The 21235-nt window shown below is 45.5% G+C and overlaps 1 protein-coding gene across 3 annotated transcripts in view; it reads left to right on the forward strand.

Moving 5' to 3' along the window:
- HDAC5 (histone deacetylase 5) overlaps positions 1–21235 on the forward strand; it is a 229431-nt gene that overhangs the window by 57796 nt on the left and 150400 nt on the right. For 2 of the 3 annotated variants that reach the window (XM_068263348.1, XM_068263349.1), the window contains exon 2: positions 5023–5193. In XM_068263348.1, coding sequence (XP_068119449.1) covers positions 5145–5193 — 49 coding nt within the window. In that variant the 5' untranslated portion in view covers positions 5023–5144. The remainder of the gene's footprint in view (positions 1–5022; positions 5194–21235) is intronic. The other variant, XM_068263350.1, reaches the window with a different exon arrangement.

Raw genomic sequence — 21235 nt, forward strand, 5'->3', positions numbered from 1 at the left:
CCAGGTACCCAAAAATTGCTCTGACTCTGACTCTTCACCCTTGCTCTCCTCCTCCCTTCCTTCCAAATCGAAAAAATACAAATATTTATGCTGTATGCCTAGTTGCCACACTGCAGTCTGTCACTTGGCAGAGGTATAAATCTATTCTTATGTGAGGCCAATTAACCTGCCAGACACGGGGAGGACATACTGACTCCATGCAGATAGACCAAAGCCTTAAAGGACACCCAAAGCGAAAATAAACGAATGAAATAAACAATTGTATCTATCTTACTTCTCCTAAAAATGACCTTTTAAGATATTTTACAGTTTTTATTTTATGTTTAAATCTTTTTAAGTTTTAATTGTTTTATTGTTTTTGCTCAATGACACATTCATTGAAGCATGCCAGAGCTAAAATCTATGAACTATTGACCATTTATATCTCTTTCCTGCTCTCAGAAGCCATTTTCTGCTAAGAAAGTGTTTTACAGTTGGAATTTCTTATCAGTGGGGGTCACACTGTAGTCACTTCCTGTCTGAGTCAGGACTGAGTCAGCCACTTACATACCTGATATTTAACTCTTTCAGGCAGAGAAAGAAAAAAAGGAACACAGCCTAGTTATTTGTGTGCTAGGCACTGTACATACCCATGTCTATCTCATCATGTCACATGTCAGTTCGGTTCCTTTATCTTATTTGAAATGCTTATTCTCAGGAGTTCTAGCCTACTTTTGACACCTGTACATCTGCTTTTCACATTAGGCCTCCTGTGCTAAGTGTCTAACTGTAGAACTTTCTTCGCTCATCTCTTAGCAACCAGTAGGGTTCTCCACTTCCTGTTACTGGACCAGGATGGATTGGGAACCCTTATTGGCTACCAGAAGAAGCATAGAGTGTATTCTGCAGTCAGACACTTCATACATACCCCAGACTTGAGTCAGGGGCCATTGTGGGCAGTGCCCAAGTAGGAGTAAAAGGCATGAGCACTGTCCAGCAAGGAAAGCGGGTTTAGCCAAGTCACAAAGCATTGTCTGTGCTCCCCCCCCCCCCCCCCCACCAATTTCATGTATTTTTAGTTCATAGGCTGAGTCCCTCAGTAATTAGCTCAACTGTTTAACTGCACAGTCACAGAAAAGGGGCAGATACAGCTCTGGGTATCCGGGTTCAAATCAAACAGCCCAGTATGCATTGCAATTGCTCTTCTTAAGCTGGCCACTAACGGTCCAATTTCTAGAGAAAAATCGTAGAGAAATTCTGATCGGATTGGTTGTAAATACTCTCCATTGGTGGACACAATCGATTATGAACGAGTGAAAAAAATGTCGCCCGAATGAATTTTCGTTGAACGAAAATTTGTATTTTCTTGGTGGTCGTGATAGATGGGAAGCAATGATTGGTTAGTTGATGGTGTAGTGAACGATTTTTCGTCCGATCAGAATTTCTGATCGCTCGAACGATTTTTCGCTAGAAATTGGACAGTTAGTGGCCACCTTTAGATCCTGGTACTATTTTCCTAAAACTGCTGTATAAAAGTAGTGTATTATGCTCTCTGACCCTCAGGGCCCATTTCTACTTATGCAGTGCGGAAAAAATTTGCATGCGGATGCGAATTTTGCATGCGGTTGTATGCGGATTTTCATGCGAATTCACATGAATGACGCTGTATGCGAATTTAACCATGGCAGGGCCTGTGTGCTTTTCCATTGATTCCATGCGAATTCGCATGAAAATTCGCATACGCCCACATAGCAGTATGCGAATTCTGATGGCTCTGCCATGCAAATTTTTCACGCGGACGAAAACGCTCAGAAATCCTGACAAGTGGAAACAGTCCCATTCACTTGTATTGGCTATGCGAATTCGCATGTGGCAAACGCATGCGAATTCGCAATAGTGGAAACAGGCCCTCACTGTCGCTTCCTCAATTGGGTTAATAGGGGAGTGGAATGCATGGTATCTCTCAGGGCTGTGGAGTCGGAGTCGTGGAGTCGGAGTCGTGGAGTCGGGCAATTTTGGGTGCCTGGAGTTGGAGTCGGGAAAAAATGCACCGACTCCGACTCCTAATGAATTTGTAACTGTAATTAAAATAGAAAATATGATAAAATGTTCTATTTCTCAGATAATAGTCATTAAAAATAATGTATATATACAGTAATAGCTGTGCTTAGTCCACAAAAATGAAATAAACCAATCAAAATTAGTTACTTGTGCTGCTTCAATAAAGCAGTCCCCGTAGTTTTAAGGTCAGATATACATATCTGATTGTGACTGTATATATGATGTGTACACAGGAATCTCTTATATATACTAAATAACATCTATGCTGTAAGAATAAAGCCTGATGTGTAGCTGTGTCACTAATAGAGATGGTCAACAAGATGGAAATAATTCTGCATTGATGCTGATTTATGAAAATGTATGCACTCCCTTTGCTCATGAAATACAATAATTTGATATGTTATTAAAATTTGGTTTGGTGACTACAAATTAAAGGGTAACTTAGACGGATGAAAAGTAAAGTTTTATACATACCTGGGGCTTCCTCCAGCCCCCTTCAGGCTAATCAGTCCCTCACTGTCCTCCACCACCCGGATCTTCTGCTATGAGTCCTGGTAATTCAGCCAGTCAGCGCTGTCCGGCCGCATGCCGCTCCCACAGCCAGGAACATTCTGCACCTGCGCAATAGTACTGCACAGGTGTAGTATGCACCTGGCGGCGGAGTGTGTGCATGCGCACTACGCCTGACTGGCTCAAGTACCTGGACTCATAGCAGAAGATCCAGGTGGTGGAGGAGGACAACGAGGGACTGATTATCCTGAAGGCGGCTGGAGGAAGCCCCAGGTATGTATAAAACTTTAATTTCATCTGTCTCAGGTTTACTTTGTTACACAGTAGTACTATACTCTACATATGCACTCCCCACATAGCTGCAGGTAATCCACTGAGAATGCTGTGCACATTGAACACAGAGGTGTTGTCTGTTTACAATCTCCTCATTCCCCTGCAGAGTACCTGCACATCACTCTTACATGTACCCACACTTACATTGCCTAGGGCCTGATAGATGTTCTTTGTTCCGGTTTGTACCTTTTACAAGTACTCTTACCAAGGACTAGTTTTAGTCTAAAGGGAATAAATATAGTAGTCTACATTTCCTTCTCACTTCAGTTGTCTTGTAAAATTCCTAAGCGTTGGCAGTTATGAGACGAATTTCATGTTACATACTTTTAATCAACAAAATTGTAATATGCAAATTAGAGGAGTCGGAGTCGTGGAGTCGGAGTCGGTGGAATCCTAAACTGAGGAGTCGGAGTCGGAGTTGGTGTCGGTGGATTTTTGGACCGACTCCACAGCCCTGGTATCTCTATCGTATGGTGGGTGGTGCCATTGTAAACAGAGCTGAGCTTGCACTCAACTGTTTAGATCCGCTAAGTGATACCCACACAACAGCTTGGGAAGTGTGTGTGTTTGGGGGGGGGGGGGGGGGGGTCGGGGAGTAACAGTTGTTTTACCATACTTGAAAGGTTTCAGGATCAACATTAGCTTAGTACTGATCAGTGGGCTACAAAGCTGTTCAGGTGTCAACCCCCCACTGCTTCCACTTGCGTTCAACTGCTAAAAATGTCTGCCGTTTATGTCAACAATCTATGTTTATATATTTTCATCAGTATGAATCAATCGAGGCCCTGAGTTTCTTTAATTTTTGTTTGATTTGATGTGTTTATTTGTTGAACTGATTGAATAAATGGTTTAAAAACAATTGTATAGTACATTGCCTGCTTAAAGGACAATAAATGCAAAAAATTGTAAATGAGAAAATAGATACACACAAATGTACAATTCTCCCAGAGTAAAATGCACTGTACATTACTTTTCTCGTATGTCACCGTAGGCAGTGAAAATTTGACAGCTCTCTCCGAATTATACAATAAAAAAGTCACTGTGATCTCCTGGATCCCTCTTTGCCGTTTCCGCCGCTCCCCGTTGCGATCCTGGCTTATAACAGTACATACTGTATACTACAAGTTTTTATTACATAGTGAATTATCTGCACTCCAGTCTGGGATTCTCACAGTTTCTCAGCATGTGACAGGCAGCTCCCTTCCCCTCAGCCTTACAAACTGCATCAGAAACTGAGAGCAGAGAGTGAGGAGTAAACAAAACAAAGCACACAGAGCCTGCAGGGGGGCATGCATAACTTGTATTCATTACAACAGAGGCAGCCCATTCCTCTCTGGGTCGACAAAGCTTGACAAAGAAATGATTAGATATATTACAGAGACAGCGCAATTAGAAAAGGTTGCAGTAATCCAGACCACATTAGAACAGGAAAAGGAACTAATAGGATAGAAGAAATAAAGAAATCCCGCACATATGAATTATACATGCCTTGTGGCCAGTTAGATGCAGTTTAGGCACTGATTATGTGTGCGTAGCCCCAGAACTTGTATAACTTAGATATGTCTGTATGTAAAGGGATGAGGTAACAACCCTGCCCATAAGGAGATGGACTAGTCCAAAATCTGTCAGTTTTCTACTACCTGTTGTAAGTGACAGCAACATAGGAAAAAAGTAATTCATAGCGCATTTTACTCTGGGAGAAATGTCCAATTTATATGTATATATTTATTTTTCAGGATAGTGGACCTTTTAATGCAATTCCAGGGATTTACATGCATCTGCAGTGAGGAGCTCATAAGTGATCCAGTAAATCCTGGACTGGATTTTTGATGAAATGCTGTCTGCCAGTAAAGGGGTCGGATTAGCCACCTCTAAAGAGAGATGCTGCATTGCCTCTTGCTAGCACTCTGTTGATATCCTACCCATCACTTTCCTCTTTAGGTCTGTATACAGTGTTTTCCGCATTTTCTCATATGAGGCATCCCTATAATTCATTCTGATGGTGTTGACCTGCACCTAGGGAAGATAATGACTGCTGTTCGTTGCACACATGATCATTTATTTAACAGTCCACTGATGCTTTCCGTCAGCTTTTACTATTCATGCAATGCACTATAAAGTCTCTTCTCTTCCTTGCAGCGCAGAACGAGGAATGTGTGCGGATTACTGATCCTCTGGGGGGCGCCACCATCTAGGCCTTGACCTGTCTGTAGAGTCCTGGGCACTGGAGATCCAAGGAGGGGGTCCTTCCTCCCCTCTTCATGTCTGTCCAGCCGCTGGATATCAGGATGAACCTTCCCAGCCAAACCGGTAAGTGGGCAGTAGACGTTGCTTTGATGGCTGGTAGTTGGAGAGGAGGGCGGTCTGGTGCTTTCTAGAGCAGCACTTCTCAGGCTTCTGCAGCAGAGGGCAGCTTTGATGACGTTTGGCGCGCCTTGACAAAATCAACCACTGAAATGCATAGTCGCCATTTTCTTCATCAAATGCGGTTTAATCATTTGCATTGCAAACAACGTAACAAAAGGCACATGGAGCACCAATAGTATGTCTACTTTAGTTACACAGCAGGTAGGCACCAAATGCAACCTAAACAACATATACGCCAAACCCCCCAAGTAACAATTACTCTGAAGCATGCACCCCCCTAATAACTAGCACCATGCCCCCTGCACCCATAATAACTTGCACCTTGCACCCCTAATAACTAGAACCCTGCACCACTAATGTCTTAAACTTTGCACCACTAATAGCTTACACTCTGCACTCTGCACCCCTAATAGCTTGCACTCTGCACCTTGCACCCCTAATAGCTTGCACTCTGCACCTTGCACCCCTAATAGCTTGCACTCTGCACCTTGCACCCCTAATAGCTTGCACTCTGCACCTTGCACCCCTAATAGCTTGCACTCTGCACCTTGCACCCCTAATAGCTTACACTCTGCACATTGCACCACTAATAGCTTACACTCTGCACCTTGCACCACTAATAGCTTGCACTCTGCACCTTGCACCCCTAATAGCTTGCACTCTGCACCTTGCACCCCTAATAGCTTGCACTCTGCACCTTGCACCACTAATAGCTTGCACTCTGCACCTTGCACCCCTAATAGCTTGCACTCTGCACCTTGCACCCCTAATAGCTTGCACTCTGCACCTTGCACCCCTAATAGCTTGCACTCTGCACCTGTCACCCCTAATAGCTTGCACTCTGCACCTTGCACCCCTAATAGCTTGCACTCTGCACCCCTAATAGCTTGCACTCTGCACCTTGCACCCCTAATAGCTTGCACTCTGCACCCCTAATAGCTTGCACTCTGCACCTTGCACCCCTAATAGCTTGCACTCTGCACCTTGCACCCCTAATAGCTTGCACTCTGCACCTGTCACCCCTAATAGCTTGCACTCTGCACCTTGCACCCCTAATAGCTTGCACTCTGCACCCCTAATAGCTTGCACTCTGCACCTTGCACCACTAATAGCTTGCACTCTGCACCTTGCACCCCTAATAGCTTGCACTCTGCACCTTGCACCACTAATAGCTTATACTCTGCACCTTGCACACCTGATAGCTCACACTCTGCACCTTGCGCCACTAATAGCTTGCCCTCTGCACCTTGCACCCCTAATAGCTTACACTCTGCACCTTGCACCCCTAATAGCTTGCACTTTGCACCTTGCACCAATAATAGCTTGCACTCTGCACCTTGCACCCCTAATAGCTTACACTCTGCACCTTGCACCCCTAATAGCTTGCACTTTGCACCTTGCACCACTAATAGCTTGCACTCTGCACCTGTCACCCCTAATAGCTTGCACTCTGCACCTTGCACCCCTAATAGCTTGCACTCTGCACCCCTAATAGCTTGCACTTTGCACCTTGCACCCCTAATAGCTTGCACTTTGCACCTTGCACCCCTAATAGCTTGCACTTTGCACCTTGCACCACTAATAGCTTGCACTCTGCACCTTGCACCCCTAATAGCTTACACTCTGCACCTTGCACTTTGCACCTTGCACCACTTATAGCTTGCACTCTGCACCTTGCACCCCTAATAGCTTGCACTCTGCACCTTGCACCACTAATAGCTTGCCCTCGGCACCTTGCACCCCTAATAGCTTGCACTTTGCACCTTGCACCACTGATAGCTTACTCTCTGCACCTTGCACCACTGATAGCTTACACTCTGCACCTTGCACCACTAATAGCTTACACTCTGCACCTTGCACCACTAATAGCTTACACTCTGCACCTTGCACCACTAATAGCTTACACTCTGCACATTGCACCCCTAATAGCTTGCACTCTGCACATTGCACCACTAATAGCTTACACTCTGCACCTTGCACTCCTAATAGCTTGCACTTTGCACCTTGCACCACTAATAGCTTACACTCTGCACCTTGCACCACTAATAGCTTGCACTCTGCACCTTGCACCCCTAATAGCTTGCACTCTGCACCTTACACCCCTAATAGCTTGCACTCTGCACCTTGCACCACTAATAGCTTGCACTCTGCACCTTGCACCACTAACAGCTTACACTCTGCACCTTGCACCCCTAATAGCTTGCACTCTGCACCTTGCACCACTAATAGCTTACACTCTGCACCATACACCCCTAATAGCTTACACTCTGCACCATACACCCCTAATAGCTTGCACTCTGCACCTTGCACCCCTAATAGCTTGCACTTTGCACCTTGCACCACTAATAGCTTACACTCTGCACCTTGCACCACTAATAGCTTGCACTCTGCACCTTGCACCACTAACAGCTTACACTCTATACCTTGCACCCCTAATAGCTTGCACTCTGCACCTTGCACCCCTAATAGCTTACACTCTGCACCTTGCACCACTAATAGCTTACACTCTGCACCTTGCACCACTAATAGCTCACACTCTGCACCTTGCACCCCTAATAGCTTGCACTCTGCACCTTGCACCACTAATAGCTTACACTCTGCACCATACACCCCTAATAGCTTACACTCTGCACCATACACCCCTAATAGCTTGCACTCTGCACCTTGCACCCCTAATAGCTTACACTCTGCACCTTGCACCACTAATAGCTTGCACTCTGCACCTTGCACCACTAACAGCTTACACTCTGCACCTTGCACCCCTAATAGCTTACGCTCTGCACCTTGCACCACTAATAGCTTACACTCTGCACCTTGCACCACTAATAGCTTACACTCTGCACCTTGCACCACTAATAGCTTGCACTCTGCACCTTGCACCACTAATAGCTTACACTCTGCACCTTGCACCACTAATAGCTTACACTCTGCACCATACACCCCTAATAGCTTGCACTCTGCACCTTGCACCACTAATAGCTTACGCTCTGCACCTTGCACCCCTAATAGCTTACACTCTGCACCTTGCACCCCTAATAGCTTACGCTCTGCACCTTGCACCACTAATAGCTTACACTCTGCACCTTGCACCACTAATAGCTTACACTCTGCACCTTGCACCACTAATAGCTTGCACTCTGCACCTTGCACCACTAATAGCTTACACTCTGCACCTTGCACCACTAATAGCTTACACTCTGCACCATACACCCCTAAAAGCTCACACTCTGCACCTTGCACCCCTAATAGCTTACACTCTGCACCTTGCACCACTAATAGCTTGCACTCTGCACCTTGCACCACTAATAGCTTACACTCTGCACCTTGCACCACTAATAGCTTACACTCTGCACCATACACCCCTAATAGCTTGCACTCTGCACCTTGCACCACTAATAGCTTACGCTCTGCACCTTGCACCCCTAATAGCTTACACTCTGCACCTTGCACCCCTAATAGCTTACGCTCTGCACCTTGCACCACTAATAGCTTGCACTCTGCACCTTGCACCACTAATAGCTTGCACTCTGCACCTTGCACCCCTAATAGCTTGCACTCTGCACCTTGCACCACTAATAGCTTGCACTCTGCACCTTGCACCACTAATAGCTTGCACTTTGCACCTTGCACCACTAATAGCTCACACTCTGCACCTTGCACCCCTAATAGCTTACACTCTGCACCTTGCACCACTAATAGCTTACGCTCTGCACCTTGCACCACTAACAGCTTACACTCTGCACCTTGCACCCCTAATAGCTTGCACTCTGCACCTTGCACCACTAACAGCTTATACTCTGCACCTTGCACACCTGATAGCTCACACTCTGCACCATACACCCCTAATAGCTTGCACTCTGCACCTTGCACCACTAATAGCTTACGCTCTGCACCTTGCACTCCTAATAGCTTGCACTTTGCACCTTACACCCCTAATAGCTTGCACTCTGCACCTTGCACCACTAATAGCTTGCACTCTGCACCTTGCACCACTAACAGCTTACACTCTGCACATTGCACCACTAATAGCTTACACTCTGCACCTTGCACCCCTAACAGCTTGCACTCTGCACATTGCACCACTAATAGCTTACACTCTGCACCTTGCACCCCTAATAGCTTACACTCTGCACCTTGCACCACTAACAGCTTGCACTCTGCACCTTGCACCCCTAATAGCTTGCACTCTGCACCTTGCACCACGAATAGCTTATACTCTGCACCTTGCACCACTAACAGCTTACACTCTGCACCTTGCACCACTAATAGCTTACACTCTGCACCATACACCCCTAATAGCTTACACTCTGCACCATACACCCCTAATAGCTTGCACTCTGCACCTTGCACCCCTAATAGCTTGCACTTTGCACCTTGCACCACTAATAGCTTACACTCTGCACCTTGCACCCCTAATAGCTTGCACTTTGCACCTTGCACCACTAATAGCTTACACTCTGCACCTTGCACCACTAATAGCTTACACTCTGCACCTTGCACCACTAATAGCTTACACTCTGCACCTTGCACCACTAATAGCTTGCACTCTGCACCTTGCACCACTAATAGCTTACACTCTGCACCTTGCACCACTAATAGCTTACACTCTGCACCATACACCCCTAATAGCTTGCACTCTGCACCTTGCACCACTAATAGCTTACGCTCTGCACCTTGCACCACTAACAGCTTACACTCTGCACCTTGCACCCCTAATAGCTTGCACTCTGCACCTTGCACCACTAACAGCTTACACTCTGCACCTTGCACCCCTAATAGCTTACGCTCTGCACCTTGCACCACTAATAGCTTACACTCTGCACCTTGCACCACTAATAGCTTACACTCTGCACCTTGCACCACTAATAGCTTGCACTCTGCACCTTGCACCACTAATAGCTTACACTCTGCACCTTGCACCACTAATAGCTTACACTCTGCACCATACACCCCTAATAGCTTGCACTCTGCACCTTGCACCACTAATAGCTTACGCTCTGCACCTTGCACCACTAACAGCTTACACTCTGCACCTTGCACCCCTAATAGCTTGCACTCTGCACCTTGCACCACTAATAGCTTACGCTCTGCACCTTGCACCACTAACAGCTTACACTCTGCACCTTGCACCCCTAATAGCTTGCACTCTGCACCTTGCACCACTAACAGCTTACACTCTGCACCTTGCACCCCTAATAGCTTACGCTCTGCACCTTGCACCACTAATAGCTTACACTCTGCACCTTGCACCACTAATAGCTTACACTCTGCACCTTGCACCACTAATAGCTTGCACTCTGCACCTTGCACCACTAATAGCTTACACTCTGCACCTTGCACCACTAATAGCTTACACTCTGCACCATACACCCCTAATAGCTTGCACTCTGCACCTTGCACCACTAATAGCTTACGCTCTGCGCCTTGCACCACTAACAGCTTACACTCTGCACCTTGCACCCCTAATAGCTTGCACTCTGCACCTTGCACCACGAATAGCTTACACTCTGCACCATACACCCCTAATAGCTTACACTCTGCACCATACACCCCTAATAGCTTGCACTCTGCACCTTGCACCCCTAATAGCTTGCACTTTGCACCTTGCACCCCTAATAGCTTGCACTCTGCACCTTGCACCACTAATAGCTCACACTCTGCACCTTGCACCCCTAATAGCTTACACTCTGCACCTTGCACCACTAATAGCTTACACTCTGCACCTTGCACCCCTAACAGCTTGCACTCTGCACCTTGCACCACTAACAGCTTACACTCTGCACCTTGCACCCCTTATAGCTTACACTCTGCACCATACACCCCTAAAAGCTCACACTCTGCACCTTGCACCCTTAATAGCTTACACTCTGCACCTTGCACCACTAACAGCTTGCACTCTGCACCTTGCACCCCTAATAGCTTGCACTCTGCACCTTGCACCCATAATCGCTTACACTCTGCACCTTGCACCACTAATAGCTTACACTCTGCACCTTGCACCACTAATAGCTTACACTCTATACCTTGCACCCCTAATAGCTTGCACTCTGCACCTTACACCCCCTAATAGCTTGCACTCTGCACCTTACACCCCCTAATAGCTTGCACTCTGCACCATACACCCCTAATAGCTTGCACTCTGCACCATACACCCCTAATAGCTTGCACTCTGCACCATACACCCCTAATAGCTTGCACTCTGCACATTGCACCACTAATAGCTTACACTCTGTACCAGACACCCCTAATAGCTTGCACTCTGCACCCTGCACCACACCGACCACGTAATGCCACAGTGGGAGGAGGCGCACTGCACGTGGAGGGGAGAGAATAAGGATTGGAGGGGGGATCTTGTGTGGCGGCCAGCATCAGTGGAAAAAAAAATTAAAAATGGCCGGTCACAATACAGGATGGGTAGGAAAAGCGCAGCACCCCAAGGACATGCTATTGGCATCCAGTTTGAGAACCGTGTTCTAGAGGCAGTGTAAGGTAAGGTTACCACCTCATAGCATCTCGGAAGCAGAGGATGATAAATGATAATTGAACAGTGCAGCATGGTATTATTAGTGTTTTGTTATTGTTTTGCCTTAAAGGGGAACTGAAGTAAGAGGTATACGGAGGCTGCCATATTTATTTCCTTTTAATCAATACCAGTTGCCTGGCAGCCCTGCTGGTCTATTTCTCTGCAGTAGTATCTGAATAACACCAGAAACAAGCATGCAGCTAGTCTTGTCAGATCTGACTTTAAAGTCAGAAACACCTGATCTGCTGCATGCTTGTTCAGGGGCTATGGCTAATAGTATTAGAGGCAGAGGACCAGCAGGAGAGCCAGGCAACTGGTATTGCTTAAAAGGAAATAAACATGGCAGCCTCCATATACGTCTCTCTTCAGTTCCCCTTTAAAAACAGGTATGATTGCCACTGCCAAGTGCAAAGCTTGTCATTGTTGTATGGTGTCTACAGGTTAACACTATGGATGGAGGATATTAACAGAGTTTGCAGTAAAGATGGAGGCATTAGGCCCGGTTCACTTTAGCGTTTTGAGCCAAACGGATCCGGTGAGCGGATCTGGTCTCCGTTTCACCGGATCTGGATGGCTCAGTGCACCCTGCCAAATGGAAAGTGAAAAACGGATCTGATCAATGATTGATCGGATCAGTTTTCACTTAAGGTGCGTACACACATGCGACTATAGTCGTTTGTAACGATCGTTCCCCGATCTTTACCAACGACGATCGTTACAAAAAACGAACCAACGACTATTAAGGCAAACGACGAACGAGGCAAATCGCTACAAAACAAAGTTCTGTCTTGGCGGATTTTTACCACCGACGATCGTTAGCAAAAGTGGTACATCGTTGGAAACGATTGTTCGTACCAGGCTGGACATGCGCATTTCACTATTTCTCCAAGGAACTTTACAATTTTATGCGCAGGCGCATTAAGTGCTTTTACGTGGTGTAACGTTCGTTCTAACGATGTGATCGTTACACACTTTTTACAACTAACTTTACTTCGGTCGTTCTTTCGTCAATTAAAAGTTTGTTCGTCGTCCTCAACGAACGATCGTTGTCGCATGTGTGTACTTAGCATTAGTGTCACCGGCAAATACATACCTAATCTTCTGCAGCAGTCGGCGGTAGAGGCTTCCTCTTCTTCCGCTGTGACTACACCATGCGTCATGTGACTAGTCTCATGATGCGGAAGAAGACGGAATCCTCTACCGGCAGCTGCTACAGAACATTAGGTATGTATAAACCTTCCCTCACCCACCCGCCCGGCTGCTGCTGCACCCTCCCCTCACCCTCCCGTCGCTCAGGTTTGCGTCTGCACATGCCCCTATCCCCCATGGAATGGTCCATTTCTTCACTAGTGTGAAGAAACGTTCCGTTTTCCATTGCCCCAATGCTGCAGCATTTTTTTGTCCGGATCCGTTCCGCTGGACAGAACGTTCCGGAAAATTAGGGCCTGCAGCAATTTTTCGATCCGAGGACCGGAACGTATCTGTACCAACGGACGCATGTGAATGGATCCATAGGTTAACATTGGATCCTTTCACATCCGTTCCATTTGTACAGAATACGTTCCGGCTACGTTCTGGAAAAAAACTTTAATGTGAACCGAGCCTTACTTATTAGAGCATGGCATGCGGGTTACTGGCTTTGTTGAAATTATCTTGCCTTTTGAGGGAGATACCTAGAGGAAAGTTATAGGATACCCAAAGTGACATGTGACATGATGAGATAGACATGTGTATGTACAGTGCCTAGCACACAGATAACTAGGCTGTGTTCCTTTTTTTTCTTTCTCTGCCTGAAAGAGTTAAATATCAGGTATGTAAGTGGCTGACTCAGTCCTGACTCAGACAGGAAGTGACTACAGTGGGACCCTTACTGATAAGAAATTTCCCTTTTTACCTCTTTCTTGCTCTCAGAAGCCATTTTTTGCTAGGAAAGTGTTTTATAGTTGGAATTTCTTATCAGTGAGGGTCACACTGTAGTCACTTCCTGTCTGAGTCAGGACTGAGTCAGCCACTTACATACCTGATATTTAACTCTTTCAGGCAGAGAAAGAAAAAAAGGAACACAGCATAGTTATTTGTGTGCTAGGCACTGTACATACACATGTCTGTCTCATCATGTCACATGTCACTGCGGGTATCCTTTAAAGAAAGGTCCGTTCAAAACCGGTAAACCTGTTATTAACATACACCAAAATAGTTCCATCCATCAATTGTATGGCCACTTCAACAATGACAGGTGGACAAAGGACAAACAGGACCAACAGTCATTCTCACATATGTGGGGGAAGACAGATACCGAGTCCAGAGGTGCACACTTCCTGTTTCCCCATGGGAGAGCAGCATACAGTAAATTGGGAATTCTGCAACAAATCAGATAACAGATAATAGACAAGACTTTATTATCATGTGTTGTATCTCTGCATACATTCATTCTAACTCATTTTTGGTACAGGTTCACTTTAAAATGCTCAAATACCTGTACTTGGAAGCTGTAGGGAGAGTTTGTCTACAATTATTGTTACTGAAGGTTGTACAGAATTTGTACTGTGAAGGGTATAGGGTCGGCCATCTTTATTTCCATTTTTTTTTAAAGCAGACCTGAACTCAGAACTTCCTCTCTGCTCTAAAAGGTACTTCTTTATTACAGCTGATACAAACCCTGCAATAAATCTGCAATGTCTACTTCCTGCTTTCATGGAAGCAGATATAAACGTTTACTCATTGCATAACTGTGTTCCTTTCATATAGTTTATAGGGCATTCCTCAAGCCAAATACTTTTTTTGTTTTGGTTTAATGCTCTAATTCCCTATAAACTAAACAAGCCTCGCCCACAGCTTCTCCAGAGAGCCTTGGCACTCTCAGCCTTAGTAGCAAGTGCTTATGGGAGTTCAGTCTGGGCAGGAGGAGGTTACTAGCCAGAGATTTCAGAGGCAGAGGGGAGGAGGAGAGGGGAGTGAATTTGTCACAGGCTGAGGGCTTGAGATGCAGATCAGCTTGCCTATGTGTAATGTGACAAACAGAACATGGCTGCCCTCATTGTATCGCAGGAATAAATAATCATAAATTGTTGAAGCTGTTTGCAGCTAGATTTACTGTATAAACTATCTAAACTTTAGATAAGATATATAGGGCTTGATTCACAAAAGAGTGCTAACTGTTAGCAGGCCGTTTTCGCGCGAATTTTCGCATTGCGCGCGATTGCGAATTTTTGCGCGAAACGATAACGTTTTCGCACGCAAAGGCGAATTTTCACGTGAAAACGATATCGATTTTGCGGTAAAATTCGCGTTTGCGCGCGAAAATGATATTGTTTAGCGCGAAAATTCGCGATCGCGCGCAATCCGAAAATTCGCGCGAAAACGGCCGTGCTAACAGTTAGCACTCTTTTGTGAATCAAGCCCCTAGACAAGTTACTGGTTATAGTTAGTTTTTCATCTCGGATCTGCTTTTAATGGGATGCTTTTGACAAGCAATCATAAATGACTGAGAAGCTAATCATTTGTTAGTGATGAATTGATTGGAGTTGAATATCGATCAGCACGTCCCGCCATATGTGTGGGCAATAATCACCTTTATACGGTGTGACAAAAACAGAAAACGCACTGGGACTTGATTGGCCAATAGAGCCACCGTACACTTTTGTAGGTTGATTACTGATGAGGAAATTGATTGAAATGATCGATCATTTACAAGGTTGGCTGGAGATCTCATGGCATGTTCAAAGGGATATAAGCAGCTCCTGGCTTCAAATAGCTGAAAGGGCTGCCATGTTTCTGAAGCTCAACCCCCTGCTACCTTTCCACTGCCATTATCCAGGCTAGGTGTGAAATTCTTCAAGTGTAACTAATGTTTTCTGTTCCAAGTACAATAGGGGTTTGTTTGTGGTCAATTAAGTCTAATGAGGTGATTTGTTATCTGCCTTCCATCATCTGTTGAGTCTCCATCCACAAGTCCTTTCATGGACCGAAGAATAAATATAAAAAGATTAGGTAAAATGAAAGGTTTTTTTTTAAATAATAAACCACATTTTTAGAATGCATTTTTAATTTGCTATAGAGCTGCCTCTAGTGTTAAAAATGATGGTCGGTTCACTTTCAAGGCTTCATTGGTTAAAATGTATTGTATACAGTGGGTTGCAAAAGTATTCTGCCCCCTTGAAGTTTTCCACATTTTGTCACATTACTGCCACAAACATGAATCAATTTTATTGGAATTCCATGTGAAAGACCAACACAAAGTGGTGTACACGTGAGAAGTGGAGCGAAAATCATACATCATTCCAAACATTTTTTACAAATAAATAACTGCAAAGTGGGGTGTGCGTAATTATTCAGCCCCCTGAGTCAATACTTTGTAGAACCTCCTTTTGCTGCAATTACAGCTGCCAGTCTTTTAGGGTATGTCTCTACCAGCTTTGCACATCTAGAGACTGAAATCCTTGCCCATTCTTCTTTGCAAAACAGCTCCAGCTCAGTCAGATTAGATGAACAGCATTTGTGAATAGCAGTTTTCAGATCTTGCCACAGATTCTCGATTGGATTTAGATCTGGACTTTGACTGGGCCATTCTAACACATGGATATGTTTTGTTGTAAACCATTCCATTGTTGCCCTGGCTTTATGTTTAGGGTCGTTGTCCTGCTGGAAGGTGAACCTCCGCCCCAGTCTCAAGTCTTTTGCAGACTCCAAGAGGTTTTATTTACTCAGGTAGCGATTATGCCGATGGCCATTGCACAGGACTCTTTAGTACCGGTGTTGTCCAGTAGAGGCCAGTGTGCTGCAGACACTGATAAGGCTATTTGCAGCTGCAGCGCATCTGATTGCAGGCTCAGCTACGATCTATTGTAGGTCCCTGTGCTGTTTGGTCTGAGTTCTTTATGTTCCGTCATCTGCTTCCTCCTGAGCTGCGGAGGATGAGTCAGTGCTAAGGGATGGAGAGAAAATGTTCATTTGTTGCACAGCCCTGACTCTACTAGGAGCTTTATATAGTGCACAGGTATGAATGGGCACAAGGGACTGGGTCATAACCCTGCAGATCGATGGGAATGGGGGGGAGGGGGGGGGGGGGGGGGGGCATGTTTGTCTATGTAATGTGTGGATGAAGCGTTCAGCCTCTGCCTGCATGTCCTATGAGGATGTCCTTCCTGTGTGTGAGGCAGTCCACAGCATAAACCTGTAAACTGGGGAATAAAACTGAGGCTGGGGGTGGCCTGCTGGCCACAAGGATTATATATGTAATATTAATATACTCATATTTCAGCGGGCCTTACTATGTTCGATAGGATCCCGGCCAGCAGGGCCGGCGCTACCATAGAGGCAAAGGAGGCAGCTGCCCCAGGGCCCCAGAGCTTGTAGGGGCCCCCAGTGGCTACAAGAGGAAAAAAATTTTTTCAAATCCGCCTTATAGTTTTTGAGAAAATCGATTTTAAAGTTTCAAAGGAAAAAAAATACACATTTAAAAACTCGCCGACTTTAATGGTTAATAGCAAATCCACCTTAAATGCTAGAAACCCTAAATGTGCAGGATATGTTAAGGAGATCATTAGAAATAAGAGAAAAAAAACTATTTTTCAAAAAGACCTTATAGTTTTTGAGAAAATCGATGTTAAAGTTTCGAAGGAAAAAAGTATACTTTTATATGCGGTAAATGTCACTTTTAGTATCAAACCTAACGGTAGTGTAATTTTACATGCATCAAACGAAAGCACAATAAATTTCCTGACGGGGTTCCCAGGGGGTCCATACGCAGCCACAGTGCTTTGGCCAGGGATCGCTATACAGCCGCAATATGGCTGCATGAAGATCCCTGGCATTTTTTCCTATTTTCCCAATTTTTTTTTTATGAGTGTGGGAATTTTTTTAAAAAAAATATGTGGGGTCCACCCTCCTGAAACTTTTTAAGCCCTTGTCCCCCATGCAGGCTGGGATAGCCAGAATGTGGAGCTCCGACCGATTGGGACTTCACACCCTGACTATACCAGCTGCAAAAAAGGTCCCCTAATGCCGATTTTTGTTCCAGGGTATATGTTGGGGGGCCCCCCAGGTTTATTTTGCCCTGGGGCCCCATTGTTGCTTAAACCGGCCCTGCCGGCCAGGACTCCAGACTGTAAGAACTATATAAATACATAATAATATAGTGGTAGGGATTAGATTAGTAGTGGTTTAGTAGTAGATTAGCAGTGGCTGAAGTGTACTGGTTAAGGGCACCGCCTTTGACCAGGGTTCGAATCCTGGCTAGGGTCAGTACCTATTCAGTAAGGAGTTCAAGGCAAGACTCCCTCAGGGCCAGTGCACACCAAAAACCTCTGGCAGATCCGCAAAACGCTAGAGGTTTTTGCAGCAGATTTCAGAGCGATTCTAGGCATGATTAGAGAGGTTTCCTAAACATGCCAAGCGTTTTCTGGAGCGTTTTGTGTAGCAGATTATATATATTGTTACAGTGAAGCTGTTACTGAACAACTTTTGTAACAAAAACGCCTGGAAAACTGCTCTGATTTAGCATTTTCCAGAGCGGTTTTCCACTTTCCTATACTTTAACATTGAGGAGGAAATGCCTCAGAAATCTAAAAAATGCTGCAGCCCCCGAGTTTGCGTTTGTGGAAAAAACGACTCGCTCTGGTGTGCACCAGCCCATTGCAATACATTAGCCAAGCGGTTTTCCCCCTGCAAGCGTTTTAAAAAACGCTCCAGAACCGCTTTGGTGTGCACCAGCCCTAACACTGCAGGGTGGCCTCTTGAGCGCGTCCCAGTGGATGCAGCTCTTGTGCGCAGTCTGGCAGGAGAAAGGCGCAGTATACATGTTCAGATTATTATTTACATGTGAGCTCCTCTGAGGACAGTAAGTGACATGACTATGTACTCTGTAATGTGCTGCAGGAGATGTCAGTGCTATATAAATACATAATAATAATATAGTAGGACATTAGGTAGTGACTATGGTAGGGATTACATTGTGAGCTCCTCTGAGGACAGTCAGTGACATGACTATGTACTCTGTAATGTGCTGCATAAGATGTCAGTGCTATATAAATACATAATAATAATATGGTAGGACATTAGACTATGACTATGGTAGGATTAGAGTGTGATCTCCTCTGAGGACAGTCAGTGACATGACTATGTACTCTGTAATGTGCTGCATAAGATGTCAGTGCTGTATAAATACATAATAATAATATGGTAGGACATTATAGTATGACTATGGTAGGATTAGATTGTGAGCTCCTCTGAGAGACAGTTAGTGACATGACTATGTACTCTGTAATGTGCTGCAGGAGATGTCAGTGCTATATAAATGCATAATAATAATATGGTAGGACATTAGACTATGACTATGGTAGGATTAGAGTGTGAGCTCCTCTAAGGACAGACAGTGACATGACTATGTACTCTGTAATGTGTTGCACAAGATATCAGTGTTCTATAAATACATAATAATATGGTAGGACATTAGGTAGTGACTATGGTAGGGATTACATTGGGAGCTCCTCTGAGGACAGTCAGTGACATGACAGTGAACTCTTTAAAGTGCTGCAGAAGATGTCAGTGTTAATTATTCCTGAGAGATCAGTTTGTTACTCCTAGAGGTGACCATACCTGTGTCTGATTGGCCAGAATTCCCTTAAAGAGAACCCGAGGTGTGTTTAAAGAATGTGACCTGCATAGTGAGGCTGGGTCTGCCTATACAGCCCAGCCTCTGTTGCTATCCCAAACCCCACTAAGGTCCCCCTGCACTCTGCAATCCCTCATAAATCACAGCCGTGCTGTGAGGCTGTGTTTACATCTGTAGTGTCAGTCTCAGCTGCTCCCCCGCCTCCTGCATAGCTCCGGTCCCTGCCTCCCGTCCCTTCCCTCCAATCAGCAGGGAGGGAAGGGATGCAGGTGAGGACCGGAGCTATGCAGGAGGCGGGGAGAGCAGCAGACTTACACTATAGAGATAAACACAGCCAGCTCTGACAAGCTGTTTGTCAGCAGCGTGGCTGTGATTTATGAGGGATTGCAGAGTGCAGGGGGCCTTAGTGGGGTTTAGGATAGCAACAGAGGCTGGGCTGTATAGGCAGATCCAGCCTCTGTATGCAGATAACATTGTTCAAACCCACCTCGGGTTCTCTTTAAAGTGACCCTAGAGTGAGAGGGATATGGAGGCCGCAATCACAAAGTTAAAGAGAAACCGTGACCAAGAATTGAACTTTATCCCAATTAGAGACTCCTGCAGCCCATACATACATGGGATCGTCGTGGAGTGCATTTCTCCTATAGAATTCAGATTGCGGTACTATTAATCGTAGGTCCACGGATGTTCGTATACAGTGTGCCTCTGAGGAAGCGGCTTTTGGCCGTGAAACACGTGTCAGGCAGTCTTTTTATGTGAAATGAAGGTCTGTTTTTGTATCTATCGCAGTTTGAAGACATTATGAAGAATAAATAATAATAAGAAAATATTGATTCCAAGAAAGCCCCGTTTCTCGTTTGTTTGTACTTGTGATGCTGGACTGTTTGGGGGGTGGAATCGCACTATTTTTATTCGGTCAATATGACCCCCTCCCAGTTGCTAGGCAACGAGAAAAACAACATCAGAAATCCCATCATGCTTTGCACAGTATCAGGGGGAAAATGCCCGGGCAGTTTTCTTTGATGGGCGGAGCTTAGCTTCTGTGCAGCCAAAAATGAGGCTTGGGTATGAAAAACAAAGTTCTGATGCTGTGAAACTGTTAAAGAAACACCAAGCCTTTTCAGTGCTGCTGAGTAGATTTTTAGTCTGGAGGTTCACTTTAAGGACCACAGACTGCTGGTACAGAGATGGGGCTCACAGACATCACGCTTCACAGACCCGTCGTACTCACCATTCAAGCTGCTTCCCCAGCGCTGAAGAACCCTCACTCTGCCATCGCTATGACAGCAGAGCTCCGTGAGCTGGTTAGGAGGCGATTTCATTGGTTCCTGAACCTGTGATCACTGTGAGTCCTAAGAGCCAATAAAAGTGACTCCTGACCAGCTTACTGAGCTCTGTTGTCATACCGACAGCAGGGCGAGTGGGCCGCAGTAGCGGCGGGAGCGTGCAGCTGGATCATTGAAACCTACGCCCTGGCAGGGATAACAGGCCCCAAACAGGGCGTTGATTTCAATGAGCTACGTTCGGAAAGGGTTCAGTAGTGGACTCTTGAACCAATCATGCGATTAATGTAGTCAGACTTGACTCAGAGCACCTGATTTGCATACTCGTTGTGGGTCAGGCCTCGTTCACATCGCGTCGCGCTTCCGTGCGCATTTGGAAGCGCATATGATGTGTGACCGGCGAGAACGGCAGAAGGGCATAGACAACCCTTCTGGCGTTCATATCATAGGCGCTGCGCAGCAATGCGATGTGCTATCGTACTGCTGCATATGTGGTGTCCGCAAGCACAGCGCTGACCATTAGTAGTGAATTAGATCAGCAGCGCGTAATGGTGCAGATGGTGTGTG

The sequence above is a fragment of the Hyperolius riggenbachi genome, chromosome 12 (assembly GCF_040937935.1).
Source record: "Hyperolius riggenbachi isolate aHypRig1 chromosome 12, aHypRig1.pri, whole genome shotgun sequence".
Lineage (NCBI taxonomy): Eukaryota > Metazoa > Chordata > Amphibia > Anura > Hyperoliidae > Hyperolius > Hyperolius riggenbachi.